Source organism: Lynx canadensis, chromosome D2 (assembly GCF_007474595.2).
Source record: "Lynx canadensis isolate LIC74 chromosome D2, mLynCan4.pri.v2, whole genome shotgun sequence".
NCBI lineage: Eukaryota > Metazoa > Chordata > Mammalia > Carnivora > Felidae > Lynx > Lynx canadensis.
The window spans coordinates 37,747,369-37,766,194 of NC_044313.2; the positions used below are offsets into that span (position 1 = coordinate 37,747,369).

An 18,826-nucleotide genomic window follows, 5' to 3' on the forward strand; every position below is an offset into this window, starting at 1 on the left:
TGATAGGCAACTGTCCTCCAGATGCCCCAAGGGCTGCGGGCTCCTCCCTGAGGAGGAATGTGGATTTTATTCCCAGAGGGTGGGGCCCTGGGGGTTGGGGGTTCAGCAGAGGAGGCCCATATTCTGCCTTCATTTCTGCAGGCTCCTCTGTTGGGGAGTCTCCGGGGTGGGTGCAGAAGTAGGAGCCCTGTGGGGCACCTGGATGGCTCAGTGGGTTGAGCATCTGACCGACTCAGGTCATGATCTCACAGATGGTGTGTTCAAGCCCTGCTTTGGGCTCTGTGCTGACAGCTCAGAGCCTGGAGCCTGCTTCAGATTCTGTGCCTCCCTCTCTCTCTGCAGCTCCCTGGCTTGTGCTCTTTCTCTCTCAAAAGTAAATAAACGCTAAAAAAAAAAAAAAAGAAGAAGAAGTTAGGAGCCCTGTGATTAGGCACTGTCCTCAGCTAGGCGAGTGATGGCAGTAGGCAGGGGCTGGGCCAGGGTGGCAGCAGTAGGGAGGGGAGTTCATCTGTGGAGTGGAAGAGGGGGTGCCATGGGCCTCTGGGCCAGCTGTGGAGGAGGCAGGCCTGAGAGGACCCTAACTGGCTGGCTGATGGAGAGTGCCACCCAGAGCCGGCAGCCTCCCGATCCCCTTTCTCCATGGGAGGTCCTGGGCCTGCAGTCACTATGTGCTCCTGAGAGCCCCCGTCCTGGCCAGGCCTCCCCTCAACCTGCCACGCTTCTTCTGTATGCCTGCTGGCAGGTGCCACGGAGCTGGAAGCCAGGTTCTAAGAGGACCTGAGAAGAACACTCAGCGCCGAGGGTGCATGTGAACAGAGGCTCCCCACCCACGGCCTGGCAGCAAGCATCACAGAGTGTGCACCTTGACAGGGGTCACCGAGTAGGGAGCTCAGGAGTCACGGGGCCTTTGGCAGTGCCCAAGCAGGGCCGGGAGGTGGCTGGGGTTTGCAGGGGGCGCTACTCAAGGGTACTCCCCCTTAGTGAGGGTCTGGGCCACGGACACCATCCCCAGCTGTGGCAGATACTGCGGCCTCCGTCCTGGCTTTCCAAGTTGTAGTCGCTCAGCAGACAGGGGGTCTGTGACCCCTGTCCCAGGAAGCGTCTCAGCCTCGACAGGAGGCCTGTGGGATGAGCCACTTGAATCCTTTGTAAACCCAGGCAGTTTATGGTGAGGTGCACAGGAAGGGCAGTGCCTGTGGGCGCTTGTGCAAGTGGACACACACCAATCTCAACCCACGTCCGCTTGGGCCCACGGCACAGAGAAGCCAGAGCCCAGCCTGAGGACCCTGACCAGCTCTACGGACGTATTACGCAACTGCTGGACCTTACTTGTCTCTTGTATAAAGTGGGAAGAAACGTTAATGTCTTTTAAGAGGATCAAGTCAGTGCTGTCTACGCATGCTTAGTGCAGTTTCCGTGTGCAGTGAAAACTTCTCCAGTGCAGTGTGGGTTGAGGACACCAGGGTAACAGTGATGACATTGTCAACCCTGACCCTGACTGTGGGTTCCTGGGGAACTTGAGGCAACACCAGCACGCCTGGCAGCTGGCCAGCAGGGACCCTGGATGTGGTGCCGAGGGGAGGCTGCCTCTGCCCATGAAGAGCACGCACACCTGTACATGGGTGTTGGAAACCATGGTCCTGCTCAGCAGGGCATTGGGGCCCAGTGGTGTCATCTGTGTGGGTCAGATGAGTCTGGCAGGTCACATCATAGCAGCGCCCCCAGGCCACACCCATACCCAGCTGCAGGGAGAGCTGGGGCAACAGACACCCATAGTGGCCCAGGAGGGAAGGTTCCTGATAGGCTTTGGCATCCCCAGGCAGAGTTCAAGGATGCAGAGCCAGGCTGGGGTCTGGGATGGTGTCCCAGAGTAATCTGAGTTGGGTTTCAGTGGGAAGGCAGGGTGGGTAGAGGGGAGCGTGAGAAGCGTGGGGAACAGGTAGAGGCAGGTCCAGGGAAATGGCCAGTCCCATGGGAGGAGCAGCGTCTTCCACAGAGGAGGACGGAGGTTCCCAAGTAGCACGGTGGTACCTTTTCTGGAGCACCACACAGGGAAGTTGCCCTGGACGCTTCCATCCATAACTGTGGGTCCTTGGCCAGGAGGCAGCTTGGGCCACTGGTGCCAATTCAGTCCTCTTGGGGGTCCAGGGGTTCTCTAGAGAGGACAGATTGGGACCTGGTCTGTGGGATGTCAGTGGCTTATGGGCCTGGTGTCCAAAGCAGAGGCAGCACTGGGAGGCTTGGGCTTAACTCCCAGGGAAGAGGCCACACTCCCATGTGAGTACCCCCTGGGTGCTAGGCTAGCCCTGAACCCCTTGTTTGAGAGACAAGGACATGGGCCTGGGAGGCTCCAAGGCATGTTCAGTAGACCAGGGATAAGCAAGGGTCCAGGCATCCAGAGTCCAGGCTATTCTGTGTCAGCACCTATCTTCCCATAAGGTGTGAGATCCTGCCCAGCTGGGGTCCTGCCCTCAGTGCAGGTGGGTGCCCATTGTCCGCAGGTTCAGGTGACCGTTGTTTACACACTGGTGCTTGCCCACGGTGGGGGGGGGGGGGGCTCACTTATGGGCCTTGCCGTCCTCTTTTCCTCCTACCCTCACCAGCTTTCTCCCTTCTCTTCTTCTTCCTTCAACCCCACATAGGAGGATCCAAAGTGGGAATTCCCTCGAAAGAACTTGGTTCTTGGGAAAACCCTGGGAGAAGGCGAATTTGGAAAAGTGGTTAAGGCGACAGCCTTCCGGCTGAAAGGCAAAGCAGGGTACACAACCGTGGCCGTGAAGATGCTGAAAGGTACCTGTCTATGCACTGTGCACAGGTGGCTCTGCAGGAACCCCGAGGGCTGGACGAAGCCCCCCTGACAACCAGGGTGCTGGCAGCCCGCCGGGAGCCTTCTCCAGAGCCCCCCATTGCTATTCTTGAGGGGCTGCATTCTGGAGACCCCCGTCACGGATGAAATGGGCCAGGGTGGGCCCTGGAGAAACAGGGCAAGAGGACTTTCCTCGCTTGGAAGGCTCTAGAGTGGTATTGCTTTTGCATCAATATTGGGTAAAGATCTGAGTTTTTAAAAAATTAAAAGCCCTTTTTGTCTTGAACTGACAGCTCTCCCTCCCCAGTCTGCCCCATTCATTCCTCTCAGCCCCTGGGGTCCTGGTGAAGAAGCCACCTGTAGGGACTGGCCCCTGCCCCCTGGGGCCCTGCCTGGCCTGTCCCTGTGGCCCTCAGCAAGGGCCCTGTGACCAGTCATGCCACAAGTTTGCCTCTAAGTGGGTATATGCTCACGTACCCATACGCAAACACTGGTGTCCACCCAGAGACTGGGTGGACAGTCCAGTGGCCCAAGGGCCCAGTGGCCTTGCAGTGGGTGCAAGCAGGCAGATGTACATGAGAATTCTAGTGCCGCAGGTGGGGCTACACCGTGACAACCATTACCTGAACCAGTGGGTGCTTCTGAATGCTTACCTAGGCCCTCAGACTGGGGTCTCCCCATGCCCCCCTGAGGCTCCAGGAACCAAGGGGCCATACTGAGACCAGCCCAGGCCGCCACATGTGGGTCCTGACACCCTATCTCCCAGCCGCCCTCTCACTTCCAGTGTTCAGCCAGAGGACGCAATGTGGCACAGCTGCCCCAGGAGGCCTGTTGAGCCCCAGCTTCTGACTCCACATCCCTCCCCTCGAGATTAGCCTCCTGCGGGGAGCCCAAGCACAGCTCTGCCCACCCTCAGGACACACGTGCTCAGCATGGTGAGAGGCCACCTCTGTGAAGCCTCATCGTCTTCAGCTTTCTCCAGGGCCTCACCCTCCTGTTGCGTGCTTGGTCGGCAGGTGTTTTAGGACACGGGACACGTGTCTTACCTTCCCGGGATTTATGAGGACGGTCTCTGTGCCCCACTGTCCTTGAAAGATGACAACTGCAGGGAAATGCAGCCACTTCCACACACAGCCTGGTCCCAGGAGGGTTTCCATGGAAAGAGCCTGCCGATAAGGAAGTTTGCTCCTCAGGGTTGTTATTCCCCAGAAGCAGATGAGGCAGCTGTTGACCCTCTTACAGGCTGAGAGAAGCCCTGAATAGCAGGGCCTTTGGGGGCCTTGTCTAAACCTAGGTAGGCTGTCTGGGAAGGAGATAACCAGGGTCTGTGCAGACCCGTGATATGGGTCAGTGACCCAGGGTGGTCACAGAGGGGGCTTCCAGAAGGGATTGGTTTGCAGCCTGCTCTGTTTACGTGCATTTCAGAGAACGCTTCCCCAAGTGAGCTGCGGGACCTGCTGTCAGAGTTCAACCTCCTGAAGCAGGTCAACCACCCACATGTCATCAAGCTGTACGGGGCCTGCAGCCAGGACGGTAAGGCCGGCCAAGGGACAGGCAGCTGCCCAGTGCAGGCTGGGGGCTCTGGGCTGCTTCGTTCTTCCTCCTTCCCCTTCCTTGTCCTCTCTGGCTCTGGCCCCACCCGAAGCCTGCATCCTCCCTCGTCAGTGAGAGGATCAGGAAGGGCTGCTGCAGCGGTGTTTGCATGAGGCTCCTGCCCCCAGGCCTGCTGCAGCTGCACAGAGGTCTGTGGTGACATCCTGGTCTGTCAGCACCCTGCTCCAGGCAGAGCTCCAGGGCAGGGAGCCCTAGAAACAGATGGTATGTCCTGGGCACCTACTGGGGACTAGGAGTGCCGTGACCTCCAGGTGACCCCAAGCCCAGCCCTGCACGGTGAAGGCATCGTCACCATCTCTCACATAAGGACACAGGAGATTGGCCTGGTCTGTGCTGCTCGAGGGCCTCTCACTGTGTGTCCTCGTACACGCAGATGTGCGTGCTGGGGGAACGAGAGGGCAGGGTCCCCCAGGGAGAGGGCAGCAAGGACACTGATGGACACCAGCAGGACTCGAGGCTGGGCTTGGGACAAGACTGCAGCCTACGAGCTGCTGAGAACAGGGAGCAGGTGCCACACGAGGCTCCAGGTCCTCTGCGTCCGTCAGCCGTCCCCAGCCTGTGCCGCAGCAGGGCCGAGGATGTAGAAAGACGTGACGTCCTGGCAGCAGGGGGCTGGCTCCCGGGGCAGCACTAGTAAGGCAGCCGCCTGCCTTGGGCACCCCAGAAGAAGGCTGAGCTCGGCCGCCCAGGGAGCCTCTTTGGCATGGCCGGCACAAAGAGGAGAGCAAGCCGTGCGAGAGTGAGCCGGAACTGAAATACGCGCTGCGTGGCGCCCAGGCCACTGGCCAGAGAGGGCTGTGTCCTTGTGCCCACTTACTGGTGGGGGCAGAGCCTGCCTAGGGACCCTGCAGCCTCCTCCCGGCCCAGGCTCTGCAGGTAGCCAGCTCACAGCCCCCCTCTGCCCCCAGGCCCGCTCTTCCTCATTGTGGAGTATGCCAAGTACGGTTCCCTGCGGGGCTTCCTCCGAGAGAGCCGCAAGGCGGGGCCCGGCTACGTGGGCAGCGGAGGCAGTCGCAGCTCCAGCTACCTGGACAACCCCGAGGAACGGGCCCTGACCATGGGCGACCTCATCTCCTTCGCCTGGCAGATCTCTCGGGGGATGCGGTACCTGGCTGAGATGAAGGTGTGTGCCTTGCCAGCCCGGGCCCCCACCACTTGCGCTGGGACCCGGGCTTCAGGTGTCCCTGCTGCTGTCTTCCTCGCAGCTTGTCCATCGGGACTTGGCAGCCAGAAATGTCCTGGTAGCTGAGGGGCGGAAGATGAAGATTTCAGATTTTGGCCTGTCCCGAGACGTTTATGAAGAGGATTCCTATGTGAAGAGGAGCAAGGTACCGGGTCCCCAGGGGTGTGGCCCAGGGCTCCCAGAGAGGTTGGAGGGTGGTGGGGGGTGGGAGGGGGGTGGGGGGGGCAGGGTTCCCGCAGTAGGCCTGGGCAGAGCCCTTAGAGCACCTGGGGAGGAGAGAGCAGATCGTTTTAGAGTATAAACTTCTAGCTGTCGTTGTCAAATCCCTCCCTAATCGTGGGTCCCCAGAGACCCAGCTCAGGACTCGTCCCTGTGTCTGTTCCTTCTCTTCCTGAGGGCCATACCCGCCCTTTCAGAGCACCCCTGGGAAGCTGGGCCTGCAGCTTCTTTTGCTTTTCATCACCTTTGAAGGTCAGCTAGCGCTGCAGAAATGACAGTTCTCTTCTCCGCAGTTGTTCCCCTCCCTTCTACAGGATGAAAGGTCCCTTGTTTCCTCTGTGTAACTTAGCTCTTCGTTCAAAGGAGACTGAAGTCAATAAGCCTCACTGTGGCAGTCATTCTGGGCAGAAAGGAATGAACTGCGTTACAGGTGGGGGTTCCCCTGGAACAGGGACCTGGGAACCCCTGGCTGGGTGACTTTGGAAGGCTCACAGGGAGGCCCTGGAGAGGGAGTCCGGAGACGCAATGTAGGATTCTTAGACGCTTTCTCCAAACCACTGGAATAGGTGGTTGGGGGCCCTTCTGGGGAAATTTGTGTCCCTGTATTGTCCAGTGCCCTGTGGCAGTTCCAAGTGATGTATAAGTGTGGGTGTTGCCTTCCTGGGGTCAAGGTTACATGCATGGGGCACCACGATGCCCATCTGGGCAGCCTGGCAGGGGGACATAGTTCCACTGCCTTCTCAGCCCCTTTCCTGTTGCCTCCTGGTGACCAGACAGGATCACTCCTGGGGCCTTTCAAGAGCCATGCCTACCGGCTTTCAGAACAGACACTGCTCAAAAAAGAAAAGCGCAGAAAGTGACCACATACACTTCAGATTTGTTCTAAGGGATTAGGAGAAGCCCCGTGTCGCCACAGACTGTGAGGATGATGTTTCATTTTTTTCTGGGGTTTCTGTGGTTCTGTTCTGTTGTTTAAGCTTATTTATTTTGAGAGAGAGAGAGAGATCATGGGCTGGGGAGGGGCAGAAAGAGAGAGAGAATCCCAAACAGGTTCCGTGCTGTCAGCATAGAGCCCGACATGGGGCTTGAACTCACAAACTATGAGATCGTGACCCGAGCTGACATCAAGAGTTGGTCACTTAAGGGACTTAATGGCACCCCAGGCGTCTCTGGGGTTTCTGTTGTGACAGCATATCTCAGAACTGCTGAAGGGGAAGTGGAGAGGGGCCGCTTCCCCTATGGAGGGGTGTGGACACAGCCTTTCTGTAGATGCACTGATCCCCCCAAAATGGCCTGTGTCAGGGAGCAGAGAAGTACAGACATCCAAGCACAAGGCCTCCTAGAGAGCACAGGCAGCAGGCAGTGTTGTTACGAACACTCACACCTCAGAAAGTCACACTTCATGAAGGTTGGAAATCGTGAAGAATGCTTTCAAGAAAAAGAAACCGCAGTAAATTTTGCATTAAAATCGATCAACCACATTTTTGGTTGATTCTTGTCCTAAGACTTACCTACTAACTTGTTTCTCAAGTTGCACTGGAAAGCATTTGTTAGGTCTGACCCCAACAACTCTGCAGTGGGCGCAGTTTCTCAGAGGCGCAGTTTCTCAGCCTTGTTAGCACAGGGCTGTGGGATAAAATGATAGGGAAAAAAGAAGCCCCAAGACATGGAAACAGATTTCTTCTCTCAGGGCTTCTCAGAAAAGCCTTTAGTGTGTTGGTTTGCCTCAGAAGTCCCCAAGATGGAAACACTGGAAGTTGGTTTCCTGAACTCATTCACCCTCAGAAATCAGGAGGTCTTGCTGGATGGTGTTGTTGGCCCACACATTGGGCATCACCACCCAGGGCACCCCAGAGCCCTTCGGACCTGGCCCTAGGGAAACCTGGCTTGGGTGTGGTCTTGATTCCTTGGATTTCTTCTCAGCAGGGATGTGATGCATGACGAGCACCCCCTATGTAGCTGTGGGCAGGCCAGCTGACTCCCTCCAGCATCTCAACTGTGCCTGGGAGACCAGAGTTCCAGCCCCTCTGAGGCTCTGCCGCCAGTTCTGTGCTTGGGATCACTCTGGACATTGCTCCTCAGCATCCTTCCAGAGCTGGAAATGCACGGGACATGGCCCCACACTCCCCACCCCCAGTTCCCAGGGTGTCAGAACCATGTTAATGTCTTTCCGTCATTCCCTTTTTAGGGTCGGATTCCAGTCAAATGGATGGCAATTGAGTCTCTTTTTGATCATATCTACACCACCCAAAGTGATGTGTAAGTATAGGTGTTGCCTTCCTGGGGTCAAGGTTATAATTCATAGGGTGCCACGATGCCCATCTGGGCAGCTTGGCTGGGGGGGTCAACACTGGCCCCAACACTGGCTCATACCAACCATCTGCAATGACCACCCCCCTGCCAAGTTGAGGGGCCTTCATGTATTCATTCAGCAAACAGCAGGGGCCCACGCAGTGGTTCTGAGAGTCACAGTGGAATGCGTGAGAACAGTGAATGGGTAACTGGAAATTTCCCTCACCATCTTCCTTGCCAGCCCCTCCCTCTCCTCCCTGGGCATCTTAGTGCCACGCAGGCCCAGCTGAACCGTTCCCCTCTGTGGGCCTGAGCATGGGCTGGGCTCAGACAAGTCCTACCATAGGTAGGGTGGCCTTGGGTGAGTTGCTGGGTTGGCATGTCCCAATCTGCTTGAAGAAAGGAACCAACACTCAGCCTTACAGGTCAAATCATAAGACCTGATAGTTTTCAAAAACACAGCAGACTTGTTTCTGAGTGTTCTTCCATCAACGCACATGCATTTCTTGAATCATGTGGGCTGAGAAAAGGCAGTTCCTAAACAGTTTTAAGCAGCTGTGTTCGGATTATGTAAAGCTGACTGTAGACAGTTGGAAAAGGCAAAGGCAAAGGGTAATGAAGACACTGCAAGTCAGTTGGGTCGCATGGCCCCTGAGTAGCTCCTGAAGGTCCTGGCCTACAAGACCATCTAGTGTTTTCCATGGTGTGCAGGCATATGCTTCTTATCTCTGTAAGTGGGCTCATGTGATGATGCTATTTTACAATGTGATTTTGGTCCCGCTTCACGGTAAGTTCTCCCTCACAGTTAAATAATTTTCTGTGGCAGTGCTGTTTTTCTTTGAAGATTTTACGTTTCCAAGCCCACAGAAGAGGTGAAGGAATTGTACAGGCAGCCCCGTGGCCTCAGTCCCCGCCTCACATGTCGGTGTACCTGCCCGGCTGCTCCGTGCTGTCTCTGGTGCTTTGGCGCATCTCCACAGGGCCAGCCAAGTACCCCTTGTAGCTGTGGGGGCCGAGCTCTGGCGGCGGCCTGGTGGGCCTTGTGCACGGCAGGCATGAGAGCAGGGCAGGCAGCCGGCTCATCCCTACCTCCATTCCACATCCATCCACGCAGTCAGGCCCAGGCTGAAATCCGTGAGCACTTGGCTGGCTCTTTGCACTGGGGGCGCTGATGAGGTCAGCAACAGCTGGGGGGATGGACGTCTGGTCTGCTGAGAAGGGGACGCCGCTGGCCCAGTGCAGCCGCCCACTGGTTGTCTCACTCCCCTTAGGTGGTCCTTTGGTGTCCTGCTGTGGGAGATTGTGACTCTGGGGGGCAACCCCTACCCTGGGATCCCTCCGGAGCGGCTTTTCAACCTCCTGAAGACAGGCTACCGGATGGAGAGGCCTGACAACTGCAGTGAGGAGATGTGAGCAGGCTTTGCTTTGGCCCAGCCTCCCTCAGACACAGACAATGCACTCATTCCCTCGCTGTTCCTGAGCAGCCCTGGGCACGAGCCCACGGTGAACCAGGGAGTAGATAGTAAGAGGGCAGAGCACACCAAGGCAGAAGGCTGAGAACCACCACTGGGCACAATGGCAGGTGCTGGGGACCCTGACTCTGCTGGGAGCTGAGTGGGTTTCCTGTGGGTGGAGGCTTACATGGATGAGGGGGAGTAAGGCCAAGGAGAGGTGGTGGAAAGGATAAAAGGGTGCTTCAGACCCAGAGAGCAGCTTGAGCCCAAGGCCTGTCCCTGCCGGACACCTGGGGAGGGGCAGATAATTCAGAATGACCCTAAGAGTGCACACTGGGGAGGGCCCACATGGAGGCACAGAGGCCGGCAGGTGGCAGGCAGGAAGAGCCTTCCCCACAGCCCAAGAGTGCTGGAGTCTCCACATGGTAGTTCCAGCAGATGATTCTTAGAGGCCAGGCTGAGAACACATGGGAAAGTCACCACCATGGGCAGAAACAGGCCGGTCCATTCATTCAACAAAACCTGTTGTGTGCCTGCCACGGGCCTGGCTCAGGGCTAGATGAGGGAGTGCAGGGGTGAGTAGGTGCCACGTCCCTGGGCGGCTCAGGGCACACCCACGTGGCAGCCCTGGAGGCCCTGCAGCCAAGCCCGGGCCCCAGGGAAATGAGGAAGTGAGGACGGCCCAAGGCAGAGGTGTGGTTGGCAGAAGCTTTTGTTGTTTCCATAACCAGTTCACACTTGATAAGAGTTTAAGGACTAGCCCCCGTAGTGAGCATGGCATCCTGTCAGCTGTTTACCAACATCTTTGAAAAGGAAGGGAAAACAAATCTCTTTCAAGGGCAAGGAGACCCACAGGATGCTGGACCACAGCACCAGGCACCCTGACCCCCTAACGACCCTCGGATCTTGGCTCAGCTCAGCGAAGGATGTCCAGTGATGCAGAAACAGCTTTGGGGTTTGAGAACAGAGCCCTGTGGGCCCAGGGCACCGTGCTGGGTATGGCGGCTGTGATTGGGCAGTCCTTGCTGGGTCATAACTGCTCATCTGTGCTTCCCGCCAGGTACGGTCTCATGCTGCAGTGTTGGAAGCAGGAACCAGACAAGAGGCCAGTGTTTGCTGACATCAGCAAAGACCTGGAAAAGATGATGGTTAAGAACAGAGTGAGTACCTGGAGCTAATTCCTGGCGTTGCCCACCTGTAGGCGGAACATGGCAGTGGGGGGACTCCAGCCTCCCCCTGTTCTGTGGAGTTCCCAGTGCAGGGTCAGAGCAAGTCCGTACGAAGGGAGATGGTCGTGCCATCCCCTGAAGGCAGCCAGCACCTGAACCCTTCTCCTTGAGCCAGGCCCCTTCTCAAATCATAAGAAACCAAGATTCTTCCCTTTATGCTTAGAGCTGTCCACAGACAGGTGTGAGAAGCAAATATTCCAAAGTCAAACAACATCATTTTCAGTAAAGAACAAGTCATCAGAGTAGAGCTGCGAGGGGCCCCGCGGGGGGTTGGAAGCGGCTACAGAGTGGTGGGGACTGCGGCCAACAGGAGCACGCCAGCCCCTCTAAAGGACCTCTCGTTGTAGCCACACATAATCTATAGGAATATGAGTACCAGAGTGCCTAGTCTTCTGAATTTAAAGAATATTTATGTAAAGTTTTCCAGTTTTTTTAATGCTTATTTATTTTTGAGAGAGAGAGACAGAGCTTGATCAGGGGAGGGCCCAGAGAGAGGGGGAAACACAGAATCTGAAGCAGGCTGTAGGCAAGCTGTCAGCACACAGCCCGATGCAGGGTCTGAACTCACAAACCATGAGATCAGGACCTGAGCCAAAGTTGGATGCTTAACCCGCCAGCCACCAGGCACCCCTGAAGCTTTCCAATTTTAATGTTAGTAACTCATTTAAATTTCCAACAGCTGGGGCGCCTGGGTGGCTCACTTGATTAAGCTTGAAACTCTTGATTGCGACTCAAGCCATGATCTCACAATCGAAATCATGCCCCGGGTCAGACACTCTGCCCCTCCCCCGCTTGTGCTCTTTGCATTCTCCCTCTCTCTCTCTTTCAAAATAAATAAATAAATACTTCCAAAAGCTCAGTCTGGTCCAAATAAACCATATCTGGGAGACTAAGTTCAGCCCATATGCCTCTGGGTTACAACTCTGTAGGTAAACGAGACAGCCGACAAGTTTCAATTAATATTTATTGAGCAACTGCTATGTACCATTTTCTGTCTCAGATGCTGGGGATACAAGTAAACGATACAGACACAGATCTTACCTTCAGGGTTTCAGGGTTTCATCTTTACCTTGGCACATTTACTAAAAGTTAGCATTTCTTCAAACACAAAAACAAATGTGCCAGGTGTAGGCCGCTTGTAATAAAAACCTAACATCAGGGTACCATTTGGGCCAAGCCTCCAAATCCTGTGAACGCAGGATTACCTTAAATAAAAATAACAGGTGATGCCAAGAGAGAGCCAACCTTCCTAGAGAAGCATCCAGGAAATGCTACAACTGTTCTTTACACATTTAACCAGGGCAGTGGAAGTGGCAGGCACTGAGAAATCATCATGCTTGGGAGCTAAAGCCCAGAACATCCTCCTATGCAAAACCCACGTCAATGACTTCAGATTTCTGAGTCCTGATGCTCTGTTCTAGATGGGAGTCCTCAGAGGAAAGCTGAAAAATGTTAGCAGGTCAGAGATGCTTCTTGGCACTCGCACATGAGTAATGGGGCTGCAGTGAGCTCTCCCAGATCCTTGGGTTTGGTAAAGGGCCGGTTCCCCAGTGCTGATGTAGTAACCCACCCCCTTCCCGCATGTTGCAGAGGTAAGACTAGGCAATGAAGGAGCACATTTCTGTCCCAGGCAGGTGACTTTCTAGAGGGAGCAATGAGGGCTGTGGAGCAAGGCCAGCCAAGGAGAGGCTGGGAGGGCTCAGTGCTGGCTTGTCTGGCAAGGGGCTCAGGTCGTGAGGAGAGGCTAGTAGGCCAGCATGAGGTGGGACTCAGCCAGTGAGTCTGCCTTTGGGAGGAGAGGAGCAGGGGCCATGTGGTGACCCACGCTGGGATGACCAACTATCTCTGTCTTCCAGGACTACTTGGACCTGGCTGCCTCCACCCCATCCGACTCCCTGCTTTATGACGACGGCCTCTCGGAGGAGGAGACGCCCCTGGTGGACTGTAATAATGCTCCCCTCCCTCGAGCCCTCCCCTCCACGTGGATTGAAAACAAACTCTATGGTAGAATTTCACATGCATTTACTAGATTCTAGCAACATCGTTCCTCTCTGCACTATCCTTACTCTCTGTATGCTTTTTAAGAGTGTTTCTGGTCTGAATGAAACCAAAGTTCTCTCTGAACCTTTTTATTTGTAAATGTCTGACTTTGCATCCGTTTACATTCAGGCATTTTTGAAACTGTGGTGTGTTTTTTTTTTTTTTAAAGGATGTGAAAATAGTATACTTACCACACTGCCTAGCACTTATGATAATAGAAAAGAAAGAGCTGGGCAGAATTCTCAGGGGATATTGAGAAAATGATAAATAAGTCATTTCTGGGTGGGTATGCATCAGGTCATAGTACTTCTAATTTAACTACTGGGATAAATTTACCCAATCTGGGGAGGCATTTCATTCAGACAGGAGGAGCCGGCACCACCCTGCCTGCACTGAGGGCACAGCCTGTGGTCACTCCCAGAACCCTTCTGGGTGGGCAGGTGGCTCTTGGGAGGCCACTCCGTACTAGAGAGCTCAGCCCAGCCCACATGCCCACCATCAGGGAGGACACGTGAAGACTGCTGTTTTCACATCCTTTGCGTTACACACCGTCATGACAGTTGTCACTTATGAAGTCAGTGCTACAAGCTGGAGCAAATGCTTTTGAAAGAACATAGTCTGTGGTGCTGTGGTCTTGCAATGGACAGTAAATACGGTTCTTGCCAAAACTCCTTCTTTTGTCTTTGATTAAATACTTGAAAATTTTTTCTGTTTCCTAACTTGATCATTGATTGCTTTTAAATCTTGGAGTGTCAAGCAGTTTTCAGCCGAGATTGTTCCTTTTGCATGCCTCCTGAGTCACTGATTCCTTGCTGGCTTTGGGTCTGGTGCCACACACCATTGTCTTGTCGACGCTGTGGGGCTCGCCCGTGCACACCCTTGATTTGGAAGATTCTCTCCTCCGTGGTGGGTTTGGATGGAAGACGAGTAGGCTTCTTTACATTAGAAAACTTTTTATAGAAGCTTCCCACTGCAGTGAGCCCTTTAATTCAGCAATGCTTTATGCTGCCTTAGAAAAAGACTTAAGCAGGTCAACAAATATTTATATCAGATTTGGGAGTTCGAAGCTTATAAAAGTCAAAATTGGGAGTTTCTGTTAAGTTACAGTTACCAAGAGAGCACGTGATATTTCCCCCCAAATATGACAATGTTTTGGAAACCCGGAGCACGAAACCATTCATGTAATTGGCACAGAAAACCAGAAAGTTTGGTTTGAACCTCAAAGGGAGTTTTGCCAAGGCCTTACTGTCTGCACATGAAGTTTTGGTTCTTCAGTGCAGAGCAAATGATCTGTTTTCATTTTTAGGCATGTCAGACCCGAACTGGCCTGAAGAGAGTCCTGTACCACTCACGAGAGCTGATGGCACTAACACTGTGTGTCCAAGATATGCAAATGATAGTGTATATGCTAACTGGATGGTTTCACCCTCAGCGGCACAATTAATGGACGCATTTGATAGTTAACATTTCTTTGTGAAAGGTAATGGACTCACAAGGGGAAGAAACATGCCGAGAACAGAAAGTCTGCCGGCCCCTCCTTTGTGCACTTCACACTGGCTGGTGATTTTCCCTCCTGGCAGACGTAGCGTGCTGGACCAGAGTTCTGAGTCCAGCCTTTAGGTATTCCTTCCTCTCCAGCCCTTGGCAGTGCTCTGTGTTGGTCTGTGTTCATCAGTGACCACCACACCCTGTGCTCAGACGTGTGGGTCCCTCACTCACTACCTGAGCGGTTTGATTTTTCTTGTTGCCAGCAAACAAGGCAACACGATTTAAACATGAAGCACACACACCAAAAAAGGCAGCAGGAAAAAAAAAAAAAAAAAACTGGCCCAAATGACACATCCTTGTTCAGAACAAGAAGCCCAGCAAGGCCCTATCGTGGTATCGAACCCTTGGCCAGGGCTGGAGGGGACAAGGGGACCTTGGGACAGGCCTCAGCTCAGCATTTGAGATCCTGGGAGCGGTTTGTTTTTTGGTTTTTGTTTTTAAATCGTGTAACCTTTTCTTAGGAAGACATTTGATTTTTATCATGAGTTAAATGGATTCTTCAATTTAGCACAATAGATTTGATGCCATATTTGCTATGTAGATAGGCAGTGTGAGAGGACAGGGCTCACTGGACACTTCACTGTTGTTCCCATCACTGAGTGATCACTACCTTCTGGCAAGAACAGAATGAAGAAGAGGGGCGTCTGAGTGGAGTGGCCTCCCGTCCCGGGATTGCTAACAGCCGAGACTCGGCTGCCATGAATCCCACCCCTGCCAGCCCCCAGGGTGCCGCATCCGTCCAGTGCCAGAAAGCGGTGCCTCATCTTGCACATTAGGAGTGGGTGGGGTTAGTGAGCAGTTTAAAAGGGACAGTTCAGCTAGTTCTGTTAGAAGTAACGTTGACAGTGACCGAGGATTGCTACCCTTCTGATCACAGTTCTGATGTGGAAAAGACAATGTTTTGGCTCTCATAGAGCTTGTGTGAAAAGGTACGTGTATCCATTCATTCTGTGTTTGTAACTCAATGCTGCTATATAGCAAGACGTTTTTGTTTATTAGATTCTGACCATGACTCATAAGCTTCTTGTCATTCTTCACTGCTTGTTTGTGGTCACAGACACTCAGTGCCCCTCCCATCTTGTGGAGGCGGCTTTCGGGAAGTCCCGGACAGCTCTTCTGTCTGTAACTTTGCAGGAGAGGGTCGGTTACCAACACACTGCCTGGTCTTCAGACTTAAAGCACTGTGAAAGATTGACAGTAGCCTCATCCAAATACTGTATCCTACAGGCATTTCACAAAAGCAATGAAATGGGGGCATTTTTGTGGCCAAGAAGGCTTGGATGAGTATGTATCAGAGCCTCGTGATGTGTGTGTATGTGTATGTGTGTGTACACACACCCAGAGAGAGCGCTGGAAAAACACTTACTGGAGATGGAACATGGCTTTAGTTTAGGCCGTTTTTTAGATGCACTGTGATGAATTCTGTTACAAATATCTAGTTGTGGTACACTTTCGGTTTTCAGATGTGCTTAATGATAGTCTTAGCAATGCAAAAATAAGGAGAAACTCTCTCACCTAATTAAAAATACCTTCCCAATAAGTGCGAGTTGCCACAGTAGGTTTGTTCTTGGCAGGGTGAGAACTCCAGGTCAAACTGGCTGACCCAGTGATGGGGAATTAACTCTTGACCAATAATCTAATTGTCTATTCCTGAGTTTTAACAGCATTCATATTTACTGGTCCTATCAGACAATTTTCATATACATATACACAGAAGTTACTAAGTATTAAATATTACTGGCTGTAAGTAGCAATCTGTCAGTTATTAAAGTTTGTAAAATCTATTTATGAAAGGTTATTAAACCATACCATGTTAATTTGCTTTTGTAATCAAGGTGACTAAGAACATAATTTCAGTTATGTAAATAAAATTGTGTGTCATAAAATGTGTAAACTTCTTTTCTCTTTTTAACTTCCCAGTTGGAAACCTCAGGTTTCTGATTTTGAAGTTTCAATATAAGGATTGAAGTATCACAGGGAAATCTGTTGTATTTATTGACTTGTCTCACCCATTATGTATGTGATGAGGCCCGTTTATGGCAACAGTTAAAACTCCTCTAACTCTGCCATTCAGGAAATTCCTTCCTTTATGTTTCCTTCCCTAAAATAGAGTAGCAGCCAGTCTAGTTCAGGTATTTGTGGCTTTCTGGCAGTTTTTCTATGGCTTATTTCTTGAAACTGCAGTTGGGCAGTTGTAGGAGAGAGGATGTAAAATGCATAGCCATAAGTGAAGGTCCATTAGTCAGAGGGAAAAATTTGTCCTGAACCACCATGAAGCTTTAAACACTAAGTGCTTCTGTTTATGTCTTCCTGTTGGGTCGTGGAGGCATGCTCTGAGCTCCTCCTCCAAGGCCTGGCAAGGAGCAGGCGGGTCAGTTGATAATCACATGTTGTTACCAACATAAATCTGATTTCTGGTTGTATCGTGTGCTAGATGGCGAGGGCCTGTGTCATTTCCCTTGTGTGTGTGCACATGTGCGCATACACAGGCTGTCCCTGGCCCTCGGAGCTGTAGCTCCTGGCCCTCGGCACCCATGTCTACTCTTGGTGTCCTCCTTGAATCTGGCCACAGGGCTTGGAAATAAATATAATTTCTAGGGTCAGTTATTTGCTACAGCCTTTCTCTCTGAATGTTTAGAAACGTATGCTGAGAAAATCTCATACTAAAAATACTAAAAACCCCTTTTTCAAGAGCATTGAACTTCCATCAGGAGTGTTTGTGTGTGTGTGTTTGGTTTATTTGTCTTTAAAAGTCCCATTTCTCCACTGTCTTCCACAAAGGATGCTTTCCCATCACAAGGCCAGCTTATTTGGGTGGAAATTTAGCTGAATATAATGTCTGAGAATGGGGTCCGGACAAATACTTCACATATAAAAGAAAATTCTAAGGTAAAACATAATTTCCCCCAGTAGAAATAAAGCATTTTTTCTCCAGTGAATGGTTTCCTCTCCTCCTTTGAGCATATTGACTTGTAGGATACTTAGCAGGTGGTATTTAGGGTAGTTCTAGGAGGTGCCTGAGAAGCCCTTACCTCTGTGGCCCCGGAAAGACATAGTGTGGGTCTGAAGGGCATGTGCAGCGGTAGGGGGTGCTGGGAATGCCTCATATCTTCAGTGTGGAGATAGGCACAGAACTTATCCCCTGCTGTCGCCCTCATGTGTACAGAAAACACCCCTTTCTGCTGAGGCCACCTGCTGTGTCCTCGTCTCTTCCCAGGCAGCAGCCTCAATGGCCTTGTTAGAACCGTGTTAGGGATTCACGTGAAGCATTCTTAGCAGACATTGTGAAAAAACCAGAACCTGTATGTAGAGAGTTTTTCAGTTTGGGGCAGGTCTGAAGCTGAGGCTGGATGGGTGGCAGTGTGACAGCAGGAAGAATAAGCATCACATCCAGAGTTAAAGAGGAACACACTATCGATGCCCAAAAGACATCACGGTTAATCTTTGCAACTCAGGTTTTGATTGCTGTGTCAAGCGAGGAGATATTTTTTGCAGAGGTTTCTGGGATGTGCTAAATCACAGGACCTGGCCAAGCAACATCTCTCAGCGGGAGCCCGGGCCCAGAGTCGCGACAGGGAAGCCATCTGCAGGAACGTGTGGCTGCAGGAACATCAGTGTCACGGGGAACTGGGCCAGGCAGCGCCGAAGGAGTCACGACCCGAGACCACCACAGCCACTGTGACCCCAGGAGGTACCATAATCCTGCATCCTTTCAGAGGATACTGAGCAATTCAAGTTCAAAGTTAGCATGAGCAGGCAAGGTAAGGACAGTAAGTGCATTCTAAAACTAAAAAAATATTTTTTGAGAAAGAAATCATTTTGATATTTCATACACAGATAATACCATGAAAACTGTCAATTGCTTGAATAAAAACGTGAGGCTTCATTTTAAGCATCCCTGTTTTTATTTATCTTGGTCAACTTTGTAAACAATACCAGAGTAAACCATATGCTTTTTGGCTTCTCGGGAGAAGGATGAATATGAGGCTGCCTCTTACTACCCGAGGCAAAGGACTTTGCCCGGAGGACACACAGTGCCTGTATCACAGCCCTGTCCTCAGAGGCTTCGCTCACCAAGAGCCTATGACTTGCTTCATAGTTTGTGCCTCTTGAGGGTTTTAAAGAGCTTGAGGGCACCTGGGTGGCTCCAATCGGTTAAGCATCTGACTCTTGGTTTTGGCTCAGGTTATGATCACAGATTCGTGAGTTCAAGCCCGTGTCGGCCTCTGCACTGTCAGCACAGAGCTAGCTTGGGATTCTCTCTCTCTCCTTGCTCTCTGCCCCGCCCCCCCCCACACTGTCACTATCTCTCTCAAAATAAATAAATAAACTTAAATATATAAATAAGTAAATAAATAAATAGCTTCAAAATGTTCCTGGAGGCTCTGTGGCCACAGCGGGCCAGGAGCATGCCAAGGGTTTGAGGGGCTTTGTAAGCATG

At 52.3% G+C, this 18,826-nt stretch overlaps 1 protein-coding gene across 1 annotated transcript in view; it reads left to right on the forward strand.

Moving 5' to 3' along the window:
* The window catches only part of RET (ret proto-oncogene), a 31,621-nt gene extending 13,475 nt beyond the window's left edge, over positions 1-18,146 (forward strand). Inside the window, exons 11-20 of the mRNA XM_030335203.2 lie at positions 2,643-2,790; positions 4,232-4,339; positions 5,329-5,543; positions 5,626-5,748; positions 8,011-8,081; positions 9,386-9,523; positions 10,629-10,728; positions 12,654-12,801; positions 14,144-15,314; positions 17,841-18,146. Of these exons, the coding sequence (XP_030191063.1) occupies positions 2,643-2,790; positions 4,232-4,339; positions 5,329-5,543; positions 5,626-5,748; positions 8,011-8,081; positions 9,386-9,523; positions 10,629-10,728; positions 12,654-12,801; positions 14,144-14,301 (1,209 nt within the window). The 3' untranslated portion in view covers positions 14,302-15,314; positions 17,841-18,146. The remainder of the gene's footprint in view (positions 1-2,642; positions 2,791-4,231; positions 4,340-5,328; positions 5,544-5,625; positions 5,749-8,010; positions 8,082-9,385; positions 9,524-10,628; positions 10,729-12,653; positions 12,802-14,143; positions 15,315-17,840) is intronic.
* The last annotated feature ends 680 nt before the right edge of the window (positions 18,147-18,826 follow it).